We start from the raw sequence: 19,396 nt of genomic DNA, 5'->3' as shown, positions 1-19,396 counted from the left end.
CCACAACGAAGGCCCAATGCAGCCAAAAATAAATAAATTAATTAATTAAAAAAAAAAAAAGAAATTGATTCACATGATTGTGGAGCCTTGGTGAGTCCCAAATCTGATGGGATAGGCTGGCAGGCTGGACTCAGGGAAGAATCGCAGTTAGAGTCCACAGGCTGTCTGCTGGAAGAATTTCTTCTTGTTTAGGGGTGGTCAGTCTATGTTCAGTTAAGACCTTCAACTGATTGGATGAGGCCCATCCACATTATGGGGGTGATCTGCTTTACTCAAAGTCCACTGACTTAAATGCTAATCTTTTCTGAAAAAAAAACCAACCTCAACAGAAACATCCAAACATCCAGAATAATGTTTGACCAAATACCTGGGCACAATGGCCCAGCCAATTTGATACGTAAAATTAACCATCACAAGGTCTAATACAACAGTTTTATAAACCGCTATGAAAGTTTAAATTGGTAAAATCACTTTGGATGTGGTAGAAAAATTGAAGGTGCTCACATCTTTTAACTCAGCAACGTCGGCCCTGGAGAAACAGGCCACACTCACAGGTATATTCATAAATGCATTATACAGGAGAGCCTGAAACTGGAAACAAGTGTCCATCAATACTAGAAAGGATAAAATTGTGGTATATGAACATAAAGGAATTCTATAGAATACTGAAAATGAACAAACCACAGCTGCATGCACTGATATGGACAAATCTTAAAAGCGTAATGTTGAGTGAGAGAAGCCAGATGTTTAAGAATACATACTGCATGATTTCATTTATATAAACTTCCAAAATGGGCAAAACTAACGATATTGTTTTTTTTGCGGTACGCGGGCCTCTCACTGTTGTGGCCTCTCCCGTTGCGGAGCACAGGCTCCAGACGTGCAGACTCAGCGGCCATGGCTCACGGGCCCAGCCGCTCTGCGGCATGTGGGATCCTCCCGGACCAGGGCACGAACCCGTGTCCCCTGCATCGGCAGGCGGACTCTCAACCACTGCGCCACCAGGGAAGCCGACGATATTGTTTAGGAACAGTGACATAGGTGGCAAATGTATAAAGAAAGGTAAGGAAGTAATTACTGTAACATTCAGACCATGGTTTCCTGTAGGGAAACAGAATTGTGATTGAGAGGTGAACAGTGGCTGCTTATGGCTTGACAATAATAATCTATTTTTTTGAACAGGGTTGTGGTTACATGGATGTGAACTGTATAATATTTTGTTAAATTGTACATTTATTTTATGTAATTTTCTTTATGAATTACTCTTTATAGTTTTTTTTTTTTTAATGTTACAGAGACACTGGGCAGCCATGGCAGATTCCTTGTGCATTATGTGTCTCACCGGAAAACGAAATGAAAAGTCTAGGTGGGCCTACAAGGATGATTTGCTCAAGAACGAACACCCGCCTTGATGTAGAACTCCATTCGTGAACGTGCAATTTATGACCACTCTAACGGGAAACAAAAATGATTCCTTTTTCTGGAATTTATGAGAAATTAGTCATCACCACTCAAAAACTGCTACCTTTTCAAGCACATTTTACGTACTTTTCACCTGCCTTACTTAATCCTCAGAATGGCCCTGTAGGGGAGACAGCACAACCCCCATATTAGATTCTGAAACTATGACTCCCCAGAGACATTAAGTTCCCCCCGGACAGTTAATAAGTAGAAAAACAGGATTTGACTCCAAGTCAGTGTGACTCAGAGGCATATATCCTTTGCCCTCTCTGCACTGCATCTAATCACACACGGCCCTGGGTGGGGTGGGGGATGTGCAGCCCCTCTTCCAGATGAAGAAAACTATCACTTGTAGCAGATAAATAGTTGGATGACGAAAGATACTTACATGGTTTGTAGGGCAATTACATATTAGAGGGTGGCGCATAGACAAGTCCTCGGTTGGGTAGGTGACCACGTGGGCTGCATGTCCAAAGAGGGCAGTGCTAGGATGTTGGCTTCCTGTCCCCTTGTCAGGCATGGATGAATGAGGGACGGAGCAGGTGAGCTGGCTTTCCTGGGACTGGGGCAGGCACTTTTATCCTCAGGAGCAGTGCAGGGAAGCAGAAGCAGCAGGTCAAAACAAGAAATCATAATCTGAGGACTTCCCTGGCGGTGGCGGTCCAGTGGTTAAGACTCTGCACTTCCAATGCAGAGGATGCAGGTTCGATCCCTGGTCAGGGAACTAAGGTCCCAGATGCTGCAAAAGAGAAAGGAAGGAAAGAGAAAGAAGGAAGGAAAGAAAGAAAGAAAGAAAGAAAGAAAGAAAGAAAGAAAGAAAGAAAGAAAGAAAGAAAGAAAGAAAGAAAGAAAGAGAGAGAGAGAGGGAGGGAGGGAGGGAGGAAGGAAGGAAGGAAGGAAGGAAGGAAGGAAGGAAGGAAGGAAGGAATAAATAAATCATAATATGAAAGGAACCAAATTCACAGCTGAGTAAATTGTCCAAACCTGGGTTTTCTATCCAAAAAGGTGGCAACAGAGAGCTGGAGCCAAAGGTTACAGGCAGGATTGTGGCAGAGAAGCCAGGTAAGCTGCTGAGTAAAAGAGTAAAAGTGGGCAGGAGAGAGGGAGCCTTCTGGAACCAGAATGCAATTAGGGGCCTGGGAATCAACCCAAATGCCTCTCAGTGTGAGATCAAAGACATAGTTTATGATACATCCACACAGTAGAATACTAGGCAGCTGTAAGGAAGAATGAGGTACAGCTGCCTGCGACGACATGGAACCATGTCCGTGACACTCAAGTGAGAAAAGAAATTATGGAAGAGTAATAATTATGTGTGCAGGAGAGGTGGATATAACTTCATAAATAGAGAGGAGGGTCTTGAAGAATACACTTGCAACTGTTACCAGCAACTGTGTCTGGAATAACTCTTCATTTTATAAATGTCTGGATTGTTTGAAAATTTTTACAAAGTACGCATGTGACATTGTAGTGATAACTTTGAAAACATGATATAAAATTTCCTTAGAAAGAAATAAACGAGGAACTTTTCTGGTGATCCAGTGAATAAGACTCCTTGCTCCCAATGCAGGGGGTCCGGGTTCGATTCCTGGTAGGAGAACTAGAATCCCGCACACATGCCGCAACTAAAGATCCTGCATGCCTCAACTAAGACCTGGCGCAGCTAAAATAAATAAATATTTTAAAAAGAAAGGAAGGAAGAAAGAAAGGAGCCCATTTAGGACACCCATTAGGAGTCACCATCTGTTTCTGTTCTACCCAGAAAAGCTTTGTATTCTTTGGTCTTACAGGGCCTTCAAATAGGTTGTGAGTCTGGGGTTTGGGTGTTTGTTTCTCAATAATTATTTGGATCTAATCCAGGTCTTTGTCTCTCACACCCCACTACCTCCTACCGGTAGACTGACAGGAAGATGAAAATCGAGGGTTATTTTATTTTATTTTATCGTGATAACACTTAACATGAGGTCTATCCTCCTAAATTTTAAGTGTACATTGGTGTGGGCTATAGGTACGATGTTGTATAGCAGGTCTCTAGAGCTTGTTCATCTTACTTAACCAAAGCTTTTTTTTTTTAATATTTATTTATTTGGTTGCACCGGGTCTTAGTTGCGGCATGCATGCGGGATCTAGTTCCCCGGCCAGGGATCGAACTCAGGCTCCCTGCATTGGGAGCATGGAGTCTTACCCACTGTGCCACCAGGGAAGTCCCTAACCAAAGCTTTATGTATATTGATCAATAATTCCCCATCCCCACCCCCGACCCATCCCTAGTAACTACCATTCCGATCTTTGACGTTATGTGGGTGTGGGTGTGTGTGTGTGTGTGTGTGTGTGTGTAGTCGAGTAGGTGGTGTGTTGCTGTGCATACATAAGAGAAATGGTTGGCTCATGTCACACACGTCCTAGGTGAATTTGCGCACCTGCTCTACCTGGTAGGGCTAATCAGAAGAGATGTTTCCACTTCACTCTCATCTCTCCCAGACAAAAAATATTTGCATCTTTTCCTTTTTGGCAGGTCAACATCTGACATTACAGATTCTGGGCGCTGATCTATAGTAAATAAGAAATCAAAGAAAATTTTATTCTCCTCGAATGGTATTCCTCAGCCAGGGTTCTGAAGAGAGGATTGAGCCCTATTGCCCAAGACATTCTTTGTACGTAATCATTCGACCTCTCTCTGCATCTATAGTGGTACTAGTTGTGCGCTATCTGTGAGAGAAATGAGGAAATAATCACCCAAATGATTCTCTGTCTTCTGAGAATCTGGTGACCCTAATTCTTCTGCCCAATTTCCAAGGTTGGGGCAATTTTTTTCAGAGGAGAAACTACAGGTGTACAGATTTTGAGAAAGCGTTTCACCCACAGCAATTTGTACCTTCTGTATCTGAGGATTCACCCAAGAGGAAAAACCTGATAAAACACTCTGAGTACAGGGCTTCCCTGGTGGCACAGTGGTTGAGAATCTGCCTGCTAATGCAGAGGACACGGGTTCGAGCCCTGGTCTGGGAGGATCCCACATGTCATGGAGCAACTAGGCCCGTGAGCCACAACTAGTGAGCCTGCACGTCTGGAGCCCGTGCTCCGCAACAAGAGAGGCCGCGACAGTGAGAGGCCCGCGCACCGCGATGAAGAGTGGCCCCCACTTGCTGCAGTAGAGAAGGCCCTCGCACAGAAACAAAGACCCAACACAGCAAAAATTAATTAATTAATTAACTCCTACCCCCAACATCTAAAAAAAAAAGAACCTCTCTGAGTACAGAAAGAGCTTTAGTGAGAACTCATCCACCACCAGGAACCCCTGGGAAAAGTCATGTACACATATGACACGGAGAAAGAGCTTCCTGTGGGCTTATCCCTCCTCACCCATTGGAAGGGAAGGTTCTAATGGCAGAGAAACCCAGGACCTGCCCCCAATGGTGGGGAAAGGACTGAATCCACAACCCTAAGCTGATTGACTATCGGATCGCCCACACTAAGGAGAAATTGTGCAAACACCTGATTAAGTCAACCTCAGGCCATTCACTTTGAGGAAGGGCTTCAGCTTCGCTCCAGTTTCATCAGGCAGAACAGTATCCACAAAGCAGAGACACCCTCTAAATGTCCAGAAGAGATGGCTTTGGCCAGAGAGCTGAGATGCCTAAAGGAGGTCGGGAAGACCTCTCCACTGGTCCTGGTCCATGCTGAGACTCTGGTCCACGGAGCACCACAGTCCTGCAGCCGGACACAGGATGTTCACTCTGCTGCTGGCTTTAGGCTAGCTCCTGGCACGTGCCAGGAGGCCATATATAAATCCTGTTAATACAGGATTTCGGGCTCAGAGAGATGTGGTCCACATCCTGGCTCTGTCACTTACTAGCTGTGTGATGTTGGATGAATCAAATAATTTCTGAGTGAGTCTCATATTTTAAAAATTTGATTTCAGGTGGGATTAATATTAGCACCCACTTCACTGGTGCCATGAGAATTAATGAAAGGATGAATGACGTTGATTTCCATCATCTTCTTTTTGTTTGGCTGACCCACAAGTTCGAAGGCCCCACCTTGGGCGCTGGGGATGGAGAAGTGGCACTGTGTGCGCAGCTGTTTCAACCATGGCACTGACGTGAAGGAACTTCCCCATGACTTTGGAGGTTCCCCAGTGGTTGCAGGGAATGAAGTACCTGCAAAACTGGTGTCTTTGTCTTTTCCAAAGACACCCCTCCCCACCCCCAAGGAACCACACAAATATTCTCTCTCGTTTCTGTCCTTGGTCAACCCCTTAGAGTAGCAGTTCTGGCGCTAGCAGCCAACTTTCCAGAATGTGCCAAATAGGACAGGCCCAGCAGTGAGGTGATCATAGAACATCAGAGCTGTATCAGGTCATCAGAGATCACCTTGTTTTGCAGAGGTAGGGTTGCCAGATTTAGCAAATAAGACACAGAATGTCTAGTTAAATCTGAATTTCAGATAAAAGACCCAAAACTATTTTTTTTAGTATAAGTAGGCCCCATATTGTGTGGGGCATATTTCCAAATAAACTTTTTTTCGTTTATCTGAAATTCAAATTTAACTGGACTTCCTGTATTTTATCTGGCAACCATGAGAAGGGAGCTAGGTGCTGAGAGGGAAAACAACTTGCCAGGGTCACACAGCAAGCCAGGTCTCACAGCCAGGTCTGTTGGCTCCCAGGCCACTCTCTCCCACCCTCAACACATATAGCCCAGCTTTGTGTTTTTCACTTAAGGTGAATGCTCGCTGGACTGGGTGCTTCAGATTCCTTGTCTGTTACAGAATGGAAGAACTCCGGGTTTCCAAGAGGAGAAGCAGAACACCCATGGAGGAGAGTGGGGGTGAGGTTAGGACCTCAGGAGGTCCAGTCCAGCCTTATTTTCAAGTGAGGGCTCTCCAAGTGAGCCAGCCACTTAAGGCTCTTAACTATCAAATGGGCACAATCGGGCCTATTTCCAAAGGGTTACTTTGAGGATCCACTGAGATGAGCAATTCCGGGAAAGCTGGTTGCTTGTGAAATGTGGAGAACATTTTGTGTCTGTGCTGTTTCTATCATGACCCATAAAGATGCAGGAGGAGGCTTGGTCGTGTACAGCTGAGAGGTGCACCCAAGCTTCCCCACCCCCGGCTCCCAAGGGGCTTTGGGCTAAATTCCCCGCCTGGCTTACGAAGCAGTATCCGTCCCGTCCTGATTTACGGGAAATCACACCAGCGATCAATCAGCCTTAATTTGTAACTGGGCAGTGTCCTGGGCCAGCCAATAGCTAAGACCGAACACCCGCCCCCACGCCGCCCCCCCACCCGCCCCGACGGTGTGTGACTATCCACTTAGTCTGCCCTGAAGCTGCCCAGTGACCGGGAGTTCGGCGCAGGTTTGGTGCTGGGGAGAAGGGTGTCGGGAGAAGGAGGTCTCCTCATGCTCATCTCCTTTTCCTCCACAGTGCCTCGCCCCCCCCTTTATCTCTGCAGTCTCTGTTTGCTTGCTTCCTCTTAAGACCTCTGCCTCCCCCTCCTTCCCCTCCATCTCCTCCCCCAGGGCTGTTGTGCCCAGCCCCCTCTGGACCTCCCCTCCTAGCAGGGCCCCTGGCCTCATTGTTTAGCAAAAGCAGGACCCTCTGGATGGAACAGATGGACGGAGACCCGGGGCTGGGGGGAAAGGAAGGGCCAGCCGGTGCCGGGAAAGGGAAGCGGTTTGGGGAAAACAAAACAGGGGGAGGAGCCAGGGAGAAGGTGGCCCCGGCACGGAGGAGGGAGGGGGCGGGATTCGTAGAGAGGGGTTAGGGACGCGAATGGAATGGGGGCGGGCCCCGGGGTGGGGCGGGGCGGGGTGGAGGCCCCCTAGGCCCGAGGCTCGGAGCTGGCACCGACGACGGTGGCTGGCTCTGCAGGTCTGGGCTGACGTCGCCGCCCAGATGGCCTCCAGGCTGACCCCACTGACCCTCCTGCTGCTGCTGCTGGCTGGGGTGAGTGACCCCTTCGTGAGGTGGGGGAGGGGCTGGGGGGGGAGGGGGCTGAGGATTAACCCTTCAGGCTCCGGAGAATGAGGAGAGCTCCTCTTGGGCTCAGCAAGTGTGATCCTAGCGCCGGAGTTCGTACAGAGCATGGGAAGAGCGGGATTCAGACCCACGCACGGTACCAGCTGCGGTGGCCTTGAGCCAGTCACTTCTCCGAGGCTCCCTGTCCTGATTTACGAAGTGGAGAACAAAGCAGAAGGATCAAAGAGGGGAAGGAGATGGGCAGCATTTTGCGATATTAAAAGCAAGGGGTTGTTGAGGAAAACTGAGCTGCGGAATGGAGGTTGGGCTGCCGAGACCTAGGCCCTCCGCCGTGGTCTGGGAGGTCAGGGCTAAGGGATGAGCCCAGGACAAAGGTGGGTGCCTAACTTTGGCGTGTGCCTTCGGTGTATGTGTGTGAAGCTGACACTGGCAGTGCCCTTTGAGATGTATCAGATGATGTGGTAGTGATCAAGGATCTGGAATCAGACCCAAGTTTGACTCCTAGTTTTTCCTTCCACTTCCCTTGAGACCCTGGGCTAGTTACTTAATTTGTCTCAGCATCAGTTTCTTTTACCAGTGAAATGGGATAATACACGCTTTCTCTGAAGGAATTACTGGTGGTGGCTCCAGGGCAGGCCCCTCTGCCACCAGGCTTTCCCAGGAATAATTCTCTGGTAGCCCACCTTCTCTTCTTGCTTTGAGTGTTTGAAGGGGACTGTGCCTCATAATAAAAGAAAGAAAGTCTCTTGAACCACAGGATAGAGCCTCCTCAAATCTGATTGGTATCAGCCCCGTGGATCCAGAGAGCTTACAAGGAGGGGAAAGTGAAGGAGATATCCCCAAAGGAGATATTCCCAACAATGTATCCATTAAAGACACCGAGGGCTCTTCCACGCTGCTGAAAACCAACTTGACCATCGAAACAGTCAATACCACCCAGCCCTTCAACCAGTCCACCACTCAACCCATCCAACCAACAACCCAGGCCACGACTAAGCCCTTCTGCCCAGCACCTGTCACCTCCTGCTCTGACTTGGAGAGTCATTCAGCAGAGGCCGTGCTGGGGGAGGCTTTGACAGATTTCTCCCTGAATCTCTACCACACTTTCTCAGTAATGAAGGAGGAGGAGACCAACATTGTCTTTTCCCCGTTCAGCATCGCCAGCCTCCTCACTCAAGTCCTGCTCGGTAAGAACCTGACTGAGTTCTCTCCAGGTTATGTGTTAGATGTTCGCATGAGGGGGATACGTATCCAGATACATGCACAGCTATCTATGCCTCTGGAAGGAAGCTGTAAAAATGGGCTACATTGGGGGTGAGGGAGGGGAATCTTTTTATTCTGGAACTTTCTTTCATTTAACAATGATGTAATAGGCACTATTGCTTATAAAATCCTATGGACTGTACAAGGACATATAAAATAAGGTCTGAGCCACCAATCATGGTTCAAGGTAAGGCCATAAGGAAGATGAATGATAAGAGAGAGATGCAGAGTAGAATCATGATAATGCTGCTTCTTAGCTGTGTGACCTTGGGCAGATCAGTTAACTTCTCTGAGCCTGAGTCCTTCTGTGTAAAATGGAAATGGTTGTAGTGACCTAAAAAAAATAAAGCAGATAGCCCAGTGCCTGATGTGGTAGGAGGTCAAAAAATGTTAATTCGTCTGCTTTCCTGAGAGATCACAATCAAGTCCCCTGGGGTAATTACCCTAGGAATGGCACCAACAAAGTGCTACAGCAGTGGAAACAGCTGTCACTCCAAGGGGGAATTCCAGGAAGGCTACTAGAGACAACACAGTGAGCACATAAGAACCTTTCTTCTGTAGTCCCAGAATCCTAACATCCCTAGCCTGTACCCACTGGATGCCAGTAGCACCCCACCGCCCAGTTATGACAGCCAAAATGCCCCCACATGTGGCCAAATGTCCCCTGGGAGGCACATTTCAACTGATTGGTTTCAGTTAATTTTTTTATTGCCCAAAAGATATGGCTTGAATCTTTTCTCCATCCTCCAGTTATTAACTCTGTGATCTTAAAATGAGTAGATTACTTACTCTCTTAAACCTCAGTTTTCTCATCTGTGTAACGGGGATAGGAACTGTCCTTACGTAAAAGGGTTATGGTGAAGAGTCAATGAGATAATATGGGGGAAGCACTTACGATGCCTGGAATGAAGTAAGTGCTCGATACATTTTATCTATTACTGCGCAGAAGATGTGTACAATAAGTATTCAATAATGAAAAACGGAAAGGGTGTTGAACATGCATCCTCTTTTGCGATTTCCTGACGTCTCTTCTTAACCATAATCTAGTGTCCCTGCCTATAAGGCGAACCTTTGTAAACCTGAACCAACTAAATAATAGGTCCTGTGGACTGGGCAGTGACTGGACCAGGCTTTGGATGACGAGTGGTATTAGAGTTAGGTAGGAAAACGGAGGAAGAAAGTGTTCAAAGCCCTAGAAAATCCTGTGATTATTCATAATTCCCCCACCCTTCTCTTTCTGACATTATCTTCCCAAACACTTCCGGCTCTGATGATATGGGATTCCCCCCATTGCAGCCTGGTCCCTCAACCCTGGTCCCCAACGGTGGTTTTCCACTCCTACTGCAGTTGCCCCTTGTCTCTGCTGTTTGTTGTAGGGGCTAGAGGAGAAACCAAGGAAAGCCTGGAGCGACTCCTCTCTTACCCCAAAGACTTTACCTGTGTCCACCAGGCCCTGAAGGCCTCCAGGTCCAAAGGCTTTACCACAGTCTCTCAAATCTTCCACAGCCCAGGTGAGTTCCCCGGGGAAGGATGGCAGGTGCTGAGCTGGGTCCTCAGGATTTTGATGGAGACCCAGCACTGGGGAAAGAGAGGACAGAGGGAATGTTAGAACTAGAACAGGGGGATGGAATGCAGAGCAGGTTGGGGCCTCAGAAATATCAGGTGGCTCCTGGGAGCTGGATAGGTCCCCTGGTGAGACCTTGGACAAGTCATCTGCATTCATCAACTCCATCTAAAGTAAGAATAGCTTTCTGCCGCGATGAAGAGTGGCCCCGCTTGCCACAACTAGAGAAAGCCCTCGCACAGAAATGAAGACCCAACACAGCAAAAATAAATTAATTAATTAATAAACTCCTACCCCCAACATCTTCTTTAAAAAAAAAAAAAAAAGAATAGCCTTCTGCATTCAGTAATAGAGAGGGCTGGAGAGCTTTAGACATAAAATAGACAAAAAATGCCTGTCAATCTGGGGGTTCCCTGGTGGTCCAGTGGTTAAGACTCTCGTCTTTCACTGCTGTGGTCACGGGTTCAATCCTTGGTTGGGGAACTAAGATCCTGCAAGCTGCAAGGCCGAAAAGAAAAGTTTGTTAATCTGGGTCAGGGGGTCTTGGGACTCCTATTCTTTGTACTTTCGTGTTATGTGACTTTGTTGTCATTTATGTATATTACATTATTAGGTAGGTAATCAGAGCAATAAGCTTCCAAAATGACCTAATGCAGTTCTTTCAAATTTTGCTCCCCAGAGCCCTAGGGTTCTGCAGAGCTGCTGCACAAGTCCTGGTGGGAGTAAGGAGTTAGGGAGGCTGAGTGGGAAGTGAGGTGTCACTTCCTGTGAGAGGGAGATGAAGCCAGGTGGGCTTTGAACTCCCACCAGCCTCAACCAGAGCCCTTTTGTATTGTGGGCTTCAGACATGACTATATTTGAAACCTCAGTTCTGCTGAGCTTAAAAATTACAAATTTAGTGTGATTTTCCTCTTTGAATAAGGAAAAAAATTTCCCTGTCTTTTATTTTTTTTACTATAAAAGCAATGCTCATTCATTGTAGAAAACTGAGAAAATATTGGAATTCCCTGGTGGTCCAGTGGTTAGGACTCTGTGCTTCCACTGCAGGGGCCATGGGTTCGATCCCTGGTCGGGGAACTAAGATCCTGCATGCCGCTCGGCGTGGCCAAAAAAAAAAAAATACAACAAACAGAAAAATAACCTGAGAACATATAGGAAAGAAAAAAGAAAGAAAGAAAGAAAACTCACCTATCACACCATTGTCTAAAAAAAACCCCAAAAAACCCTCTTTTTAGAGATGGGAAAAATATGGCTTAGAGGGATTCAAGAAATGTTGCATTTACTTATTTGCTATAAATCGGATTTATCCTCTGTCTTGCTAGGTTGGTGGAAAATACAGCTGCATTCAATATTATCTATTTAGTCCAGGAAAAATTTCTCTTTCAAACACTTTTTTTCTTTAGTGGACCTGGGCTTTGGAGAGCAAAACCCAGGAAGTCTTGTCACACACCTTCCAGTGAGGCTGAAAAGCAGAGTCTGTTCCCTGTTGAATTAAGGGAAGAAAAGAGGGAAAATACAGGCAAATGGAAGTTAAGATCTCAAAGAGTTACCTTGCCAAGCCGTGGTCCCATGGCAGATAGAGGCAGTTAAAGCCTGGGATGAGTTCTTCGGCTCTTAGCTCAGGATTTGCCTTCTCTGGGTCTCACTGAGCACATCAGTAAGAGGGCTGGGCTGGACCCCTGCTCCGACATAGTATGTCCATTGGAGCAGAAAGAGTGATGGGAAACAAGCTCCCTCTCCAAGCCTGCTCTTGAAAGGGGAGAGAGTGTTCCAGGATCTCATGCCTCCCTCTCTCAACCTGCTTCTGCTGCCAGACCTGGCTATAAGGGACACCTTTGCGAATGCCTCTCAGAGCCTGTATGGCAACAGCCCCAAAGCCCTGGCAAATGACAGTAAAGTCAACTTGGAGTTCATCAACGCCTGGGTGGCCAAGAAGACCAACCACAAGATCAGGCAACTGCTAGACAGCCTGCCCGATGACTTCCGCCTGGTCCTTCTCAACGCTATCTACCTGAGTGGTAAGGGGGCCCTGGACCAGGGTGTCTTCCCGTCCTGAGTTCCACCTTCTCCTCCTGGCTTAAAACCCACTCAACCCCAAGTTCCATGACTGGATCCCATGGTACCTGCCCCACCCCTTGCTAACAGAACCTTTAACTCCGCTTCATCCTCTCCCCACCTGCATTAGAGTAACCCTTCCCCCACTCTTCCCTCTAGCCAAGTGGAAGACAACATTTAACCACAGCAGAACAAATACGAAGGGCTTTTACAGTGGATCCTCTGTGATAAAAGTGCCCATGATGAATAGCAAGAAGTACCCTGTGGCCCATTTCACAGACCCGACTTTGAAGGCCAAGGTAAGTTCTTGGCCCTTCGCACTCCTGTTTCAGAGCCTCTTGCGTATCCTGACTTTCCTGCTGTGGCTCCATCGGTGTGGGGCATAGCCTTACCCTTAATTCATCACTTCAACTGCTTCTGACTCTATTTCCACCCTATCTTTTCTCCTTCTCCCCCTCTCCAGCCTTGGCCGAGGCAGGCATTATATATTTGAGGTTGGAAAGCAGGATGCTAAAATTTCTTCATGCATCTCTACTGCATTGAATGGCAGAAAGTGAGTCGTGTTCCTATTCTGTGCCTCTGTCTCTCTTTCCAGTCTACCCACCAGTAGGCCCTGCTGGCTTAGTAAGGCCTCTGTGTGTGTACGTGTGTACGGCATGCATCTGTATGTGTACACACGTCTAGGTATATCCGTGCATTCATGTATGTGGTAAGTGCATGTGTTAAATGGCTTAAGTTCCTTAGCTGAAATTGAACAGTATGATTTCAGTGGATGAGGAGGGAGGGAAGAGAGAACATGGAGCCCAGAAGATTCTAGTTAGTAAACTCTCTCATGCCCGATGACCAGATATTTCTGCCTTGTTAGGACAGCAAGACACAGAACTATGAGACAGCAAACAATGGGAGATACCCAGTGGCTTGGTACCAGTCTGAGAAATAGAGGATCTGTTCTGGAACATGCCAGGCTTGTTTCCACCTCGGGAGCTTTCCCTAGCTTTTCCCTCTGCCTGGACGCTCTTCACTCAGCTTTTCACATAACTTGTTCCTTCTGCTCATCTGGCATCAGCTAAAAGGCCACCTGGGTGGAGACGCCTTCCCCCTCCTTAAAGTACCTCTTCCTCACCCTGTAACATCATCCTGTTTTTGTTTTTGTTTTTGTTTTAATTTTTTTTGTGGTACGCCTGCCTCTCACTGCTGTGGCCTCTCCTGTTATGGAGCACAGGCTCCGGACGCGCAGGCCCAGCGGCCATGGCTCACGGGCCCAGCCGCTCCGCGGCATGTGGGATCTTCCCGGACCGGGGCACGAACCCGTGTCCCCTGCATCAGCAGGCGGACCCTCAACCACTGCGCCACCAGGGAAGCCCATCCTGTTTTATTATATCCATGGTACTTACCACTATCTGAATTATGTTGTTTACTTGCTTATTTGATTGCAGTATTATCTATCTCCCTGAGATAGTCTCTTTCCTTGGGATCAGAGACCTTACCTCTTTTTTTGCCTACTATATCTGAGGGCCTAGAACAATACCACATATAATAAGTGCTCATTATGTCTGCTGAATAAATGAATGAATTCAATGGAAGATGCGAAAGGGAGCAACTCCCTTAGTATGAATGGCTAGGAAGACGTCACAGACGTGGGTACTTTTGACCACTCTTAACCATTCATGCACTTTTCTACCCTTCCATCCATCCGTCCCTATCCAATGGCTTTGAACATTCCCAGCTATTTAACAGAACCAGAATACATGCATAAGGCAGAGAAGACTGAATACATATGGCCGCTTCAGGGCATCACTCGAACTCAGAGTATATGGGGGAGAATATCAACGTGAGAGTTTTTTTGTTTTTTTTAATTAATTAATTAATTTATTTATTTTTGCCGTGTTGGGTCTTCGTTTCTGTGCGAGGGCTTTCTCTAGTTGCGGCAAGCAGGGGCCACTCTTCATCGCGGTGCGCAGGCTTCTCACTATCGCGGCCTCTCTTGTTGCGGAGCACGAGCTCCAGACGCGCAGGCTCAGTAGTTGTGGCTCATGGGCCTAGTTGCTCCGCGGCATGTGGGATCTTCCCGGACCAGGGCTCGAACCCGTGTCCCCTGCATTGGCAGGCAGATTCTCAACCACTGCGCCACCAGGGAAGCCCCAATGTGAGGATTTTTTAATGGCAAAGAAGGAGTTTCATGCAAAAAAAACCCACTCCTTACAGTTCCGTGGGTTTTAAACAAATACTTGATTTAATATATTCATGTTATAAATTCAAAATCAAAGTTTTACTTAAGCCTTTAAATTTTTAGCTGAATTTGCTACATTATTAATCATAATATTTATATAAAACACTAACTTTCACTTGTTCTTCAATTAAGCTATTTTGAACAGATTAAACTCCTTTAAACCATTTGTTTCATTTACAAATATGGTTAATTAATATTCCCCTAAGCATTTTGCGCTTATGTATATACTTTATAAATACTTCATACATTTGATATACGTGATTTTCTCTTTTAGCATGTCAGATACCTGACAGAACAGAATTACAGCCCTGCTTGGCCATATCTTGCTAGCACCTAAAGCCCACTTGTGAATTGAAAATTCAATCTGAAGAGTAAATCAACTTTCAGTCAACATCTCAACATCATTCTCAAACCAAATGAAATTATCCCACACCTTTTTGTTCAAAAGCATAAAACTAGCGTGTCTGATTCTCTTAAAAATTATAAACACTATTTTAAATAACAAACACAGATTGCTCTGAACTTATCACCTGGTGTTAATACTACAGAGTTGGCTTATTTTGTTATTCCCATACTTCATTCTAAATTTTCCTGGGATTTAAAGAGTATTTACCCAATGAAGGGGGTTAGGTTTACCAACCCAGGTATGCTGAGGTTGTTGGCTTGAAAATTCAAGACCACAGTGTGGTAATTTTTTGGTCACAGAGGCAAGGTCTGTACACAGGACATGAAGGGTGTGTACTGCCAGATGAGTGTACCCTGTCTAGAGCCTCTGTCAACAGGTATCCCCATGTCCATGCTCTTCAGGTGATAAATCAGTGTACAACCTGCTTCTTGTGGACCATTTTTTCAATTCCAACAATAGATTGTTTTCAGTTAATTTCTTCATTGCCCAATTGAATTCTGCATTCTAGATTATTCTTGTCCATCTCTCAACCTCAACCATAATGCCATTTCAGTAATAATCTCTTATATCCTATTAGTTTCTCAGTCCTGGCACTATTGACATTTTGGGTTCGATGATTCTTCATTATAAGACGCTGTCCGTGGCATTGTAGGATTTAGCAGCATCCCTGGCTCCTACCCACTAGATACCAGTAGCACTGTGAGCTCCTGGTTCTGCCAGCTCCAAACATTGCCAGATGTCCACTGGGGGCAAATTTGCCCTGAGCTGAGAACACCCCTGTATTGGACTTGTGGGTCCTGCATTTCTCTCACACTTCTATCTGGCCATCAGTTGTAAGTCCTTCTAGTGAAACTAACTGAAAAGGTAGGCTAGGATCAGCTTGTACCCAATCTTGAATGCCAGACCAAGAGTTTATACTTAATCTCGTAGGCAGTGAAAAGCCACCAAAAGTCTTTGAAAGGACGAACCTGATGACTGTGGTGGTACATTATGTACATTATATACTTTATGCACAACGTACTTGAAAGGAACTGGGCTCAGAGAGATCAAATTGCTTGCCTGTAGTGCATAGTTACTCATCAGTAGAGTCAGGATGTGATGCTCAGCCTGTGTGATCAAAACTCGTGCTCGGACTTCCCTGGTGGCGCAGTGGTTGGGAGTCCGCCTGCCGATGCAGGGGACGCGGGTTCGTGCCCCGGTCCGGGAAGATCCCACATGGCGCGGCGCGGCTGGGCCCGTGAGCCATGGCCGCTGAGCCTGCGCGTCCGGAGCCTGTGCTCTGCAAGGGGAGAGGCCACAGCAGTGAGAGGCCCGCGTACCACAAAAAAAAAACCAAAAACAACTCGTGCTCATTCCTCTGCCTTTCGCCAGCACAGGGTTAGAGCAGCGCTGTTCACCCAGCTGGCGTCCTCCTCTCATGGCAAAGCCTGGGAGCCTAGTTATGGCCGCTGCTTGTTGAAATAGTACAGACTGTGGCAGCGGACTGAAGACCAGCCTCGGGACACAGAGGGTAGGAGCCAGGAGAGAGCTGGGGTAGGAAGACTGACAGTGTGCTTGTCTTACTCTCCAGGTGGGCCGTCTGCAGCTGTCCCACAACCTGAGCTTTGTGATCCTGGTGCCCCAGACCTTGAAACACCGTCTTGAAGACATGGAGCAGGCTCTCAGCCCCCCTGTCTTCAAGGCCATCATGAGGAAGCTGGAGTCGGCCAAGTTCCATCCTACTCACCTGATGATACCTCGCATCAAAGTAAAGAGCAACCAGGACCTGCTGGGTGAGCCCTGGCAGGACTGATCCTAGGCCATCAGAGGAGAAGAGGTTGTGATGGTGGGCTGGGGGTGGAGGAATTCCGTGAATCCTCTCATCCGTAATCTCAGGTTGCCCCTCAATCCTCTGATTATCCCACTGAATCGTGGAGGAAGCTGAGACTCAGAAAGTTTGCGTGACTTACGCAAGGTCCCTTAAGCTGGCTAGAAGTGAGCCAGGGCCCCAATATAGGTCTACAGCCATCCCAACTGTTTCCATTGCAGTCCCTTGTGACATAGACCCTGGGAACAGGTCACCGAGGTGGGAGTGGATGCTCCTCCCTCAGAGACATGTCATAAAACTCAACCACCCCACAGTATATGCAAGAAGCTCTCTACTAAAAGGGTCTGGAGGCTTCTGAGTTTAGGGGAGTCAACAGATACTCTGTTTCCTAACCTTAGACCTCACTTCCTGATCTTTGATGTCATGTCCAAATATATCACTTCATTTTCTGTTATAGAACTTGACTTCCTAATAGATGACCTTGTATGACCCTTGTCATACAAGGGTATGACATCACACCCTTGTATGTGACCTCATTTGAGAACATATGTCCTCTTTCCAATACATTACCTCACTTCCAAGGGCCTTGTTGATAAGGAAGCAATGGCATCACTTTTCAGGGTTTTGGGGGTCGGGGGCAAGGCTTCTCACCACTTGAGAGAAAGTGGTGGTTGGAGTGAAGACGGGCCCACTGTTAGAGGATCCCATGAACTGGACCGGAAGGCACATTATAATGCGATTATAATTTGATAAACAAGGAGGAGGAGGAGAAAGAGGGAATTGGAACTTGGGACAAACCCAGAAAATTCAGGACAAACGTCTCCAACAGCTGAGGGTTTTGTGCTGGGTTTTTTTTCAATTGCAGTATTTTTAAAAATATTTTAAATTAGTAATTTTTAATTTAACTTTTAAAATTTTTATACAATTTTATGTTTTATTTTTTGGCTGCATTGCGTCTTTGTTGCTGCACGCGGGCTTTCTTTGGTTGCAGCGAGTGCGGGACTACTCTTCATTGCGGCGTGCGGGCTTCTCATTGCAGTGACTCCTCTTGTTGTGGAGCACGGGCTGTAGACGCGCGGACTCAGTAGTTACAGCACGTGGGCCCTAGAGTGCGCGGGCGTCAGTAGTTGTGGCGTGTGGTCTCAGTAGTTGTGGCACACGGGCTTAGTTGCTCTGCAGCATGTGGGGTCTTCCCAGACCAGGGCTCGAGCCCATGTCCCCTGCATTGGCAGGTGGATTCTTAACCACTGCGCCACCAAGGAAGTCCCTTTTGTACAATTTTTAAAGGTTACTTTCCATTTACAGTTACTACGAAACATTGGCTGTATTCCCCGTGTTGTACAATCGTGCTGGTCTTTGACTTATTGTTTTTCTCTGGTTATGCCCTAGAATTCTTTGACTTTACCTACAACATCAACCTGTGCGGGCTGACAGAGGACCCGGATCTGCAGCTTTCTGCGATGCAGCATCAGTCCATGCTGGAGCTGACAGAGAGCGGCGTGGAGGCGGCTGCAGCCTCCGCTATCTCTGTGGCCCGCAGTTTGCTGGTCTTTGAAGTGCAGCAGCCCTTCCTCTTTGTGCTCTGGGACCAGCAGCACAAGTTCCCGGTCTTCATGGGGCGGATATATGACCCCAGGACCTGAGACCTGCGGGAGGCCGACCAGGGCAAGCCCTACCCCTCTGGCCTCAGCTCTTCTAGTCGCAGCCCTGCTGCTGCCTGCCTGGACTTGTCCCCAGCTGCCTCCCATCTCAGGTCTGCCCTCCACCTGAAGGGCTCCCGTGGGGTCTGGTGAGGGGACCTGCTTCTATCATCCCTTCCCTGTGACTCTCCAAAGCACTTTTTGCAGCTTTCTCTGGTACAAATACAGCAGACTACAAATAAAACCTGGCAGACCATGACTTCCTCTCTCATTTGCCTTTCAACTTTAGAGGACTAGGGCTTCTGAGGCCCCTATATCGGCTATAGCTATTGCTGTCACAAGTCACTCCAAACTTAGTGGCTTAAAATAGCAACTATTGATTATTTCACATAAGTCTGGGGGTCAGGGCTGAGTGGTCTTGCTGATCTGGGATGGACCTGGCTGACCTTCCCTGGGCTCGCTCATACATCGGTAATAGTTGGTGGGTTGGTTGGGGATGACTGATCTACGATGGCCTCAGCTGGAACACCTTGGCTGTCCTCTGCATGTCTCCGGCATCCTTCCAGCAGTGCTAGCCTGCAGTGGCAGAGTTCCAAGTGAGGAGTCAAAGATAGGCAGTCTTTTTCACACCCTGCACCTCTGCTTGCATCACGTTTACCATTGTCCCATCAGCCAAAGCAAGTCACATGGCCAGACCCAGAGTTAGAGTGGAAAGGCACTACAAAGTGGCAGGGCAGAGTCATTAACTGGGGGCTTTTCATGCAATCCATTTATCACAGCCCTTATCTCGCTTATTTGTTTGCAACAACTGTGACAACAGTAATAACAGTAGCTAACATTGTTGGGAACTTACACAGGCTATCTGCTAAGAGCTTTGCAGACATTTAATCCTCAAAACAACTTTATATGGTCAACTCTAAACTCGGAAAGGCTGTCTTGCTCAAAGTCCTGCAGTTAGATGGCAGAACTGGGATTTGAAAGCACAT

At 47.2% G+C, this 19,396-nt stretch overlaps 1 protein-coding gene across 3 annotated transcripts; it reads left to right on the top strand.

Moving 5' to 3' along the window:
* Positions 1-6,767: 6,767 nt before the first annotated feature.
* SERPING1 (serpin family G member 1) lies at positions 6,768-18,669 on the top strand. Of its 3 annotated transcripts, none has more exons than XM_022591949.2 (8): positions 6,768-6,821; positions 7,338-7,412; positions 8,203-8,632; positions 10,085-10,219; positions 12,087-12,290; positions 12,487-12,626; positions 16,534-16,735; positions 18,160-18,669. In XM_022591949.2, the coding sequence occupies exons 2-8, from the start codon at positions 7,362-7,364 to the stop codon at positions 18,411-18,413; spliced, it is 1,416 nt and encodes a 471-aa protein (XP_022447657.1). In that variant the 5' UTR covers positions 6,768-6,821; positions 7,338-7,361; the 3' UTR covers positions 18,414-18,669. The 3 variants fall into 3 exon arrangements, with proteins under 3 accessions (XP_022447657.1, XP_089770930.1, XP_089770931.1); XM_089914804.1 differs by having other exon boundaries at positions 8,188-8,632; XM_089914805.1 differs by lacking the exon at positions 6,768-6,821 and having other exon boundaries at positions 7,326-7,412; positions 8,188-8,632.
* The last annotated feature ends 727 nt before the right edge of the window (positions 18,670-19,396 follow it).

This window comes from Delphinapterus leucas, chromosome 7 (genome assembly GCF_059928025.1).
Source record: "Delphinapterus leucas isolate spDelLeu-1000000601 "Yukka" chromosome 7, BTC_Dleu_Yukka2, whole genome shotgun sequence".
Taxonomy (NCBI): Eukaryota; Metazoa; Chordata; class Mammalia; order Artiodactyla; family Monodontidae; genus Delphinapterus; species Delphinapterus leucas.
Note: the sequence above shows the minus strand (reverse complement) of the source record. Positions and strands in the feature narration are given on the sequence as shown.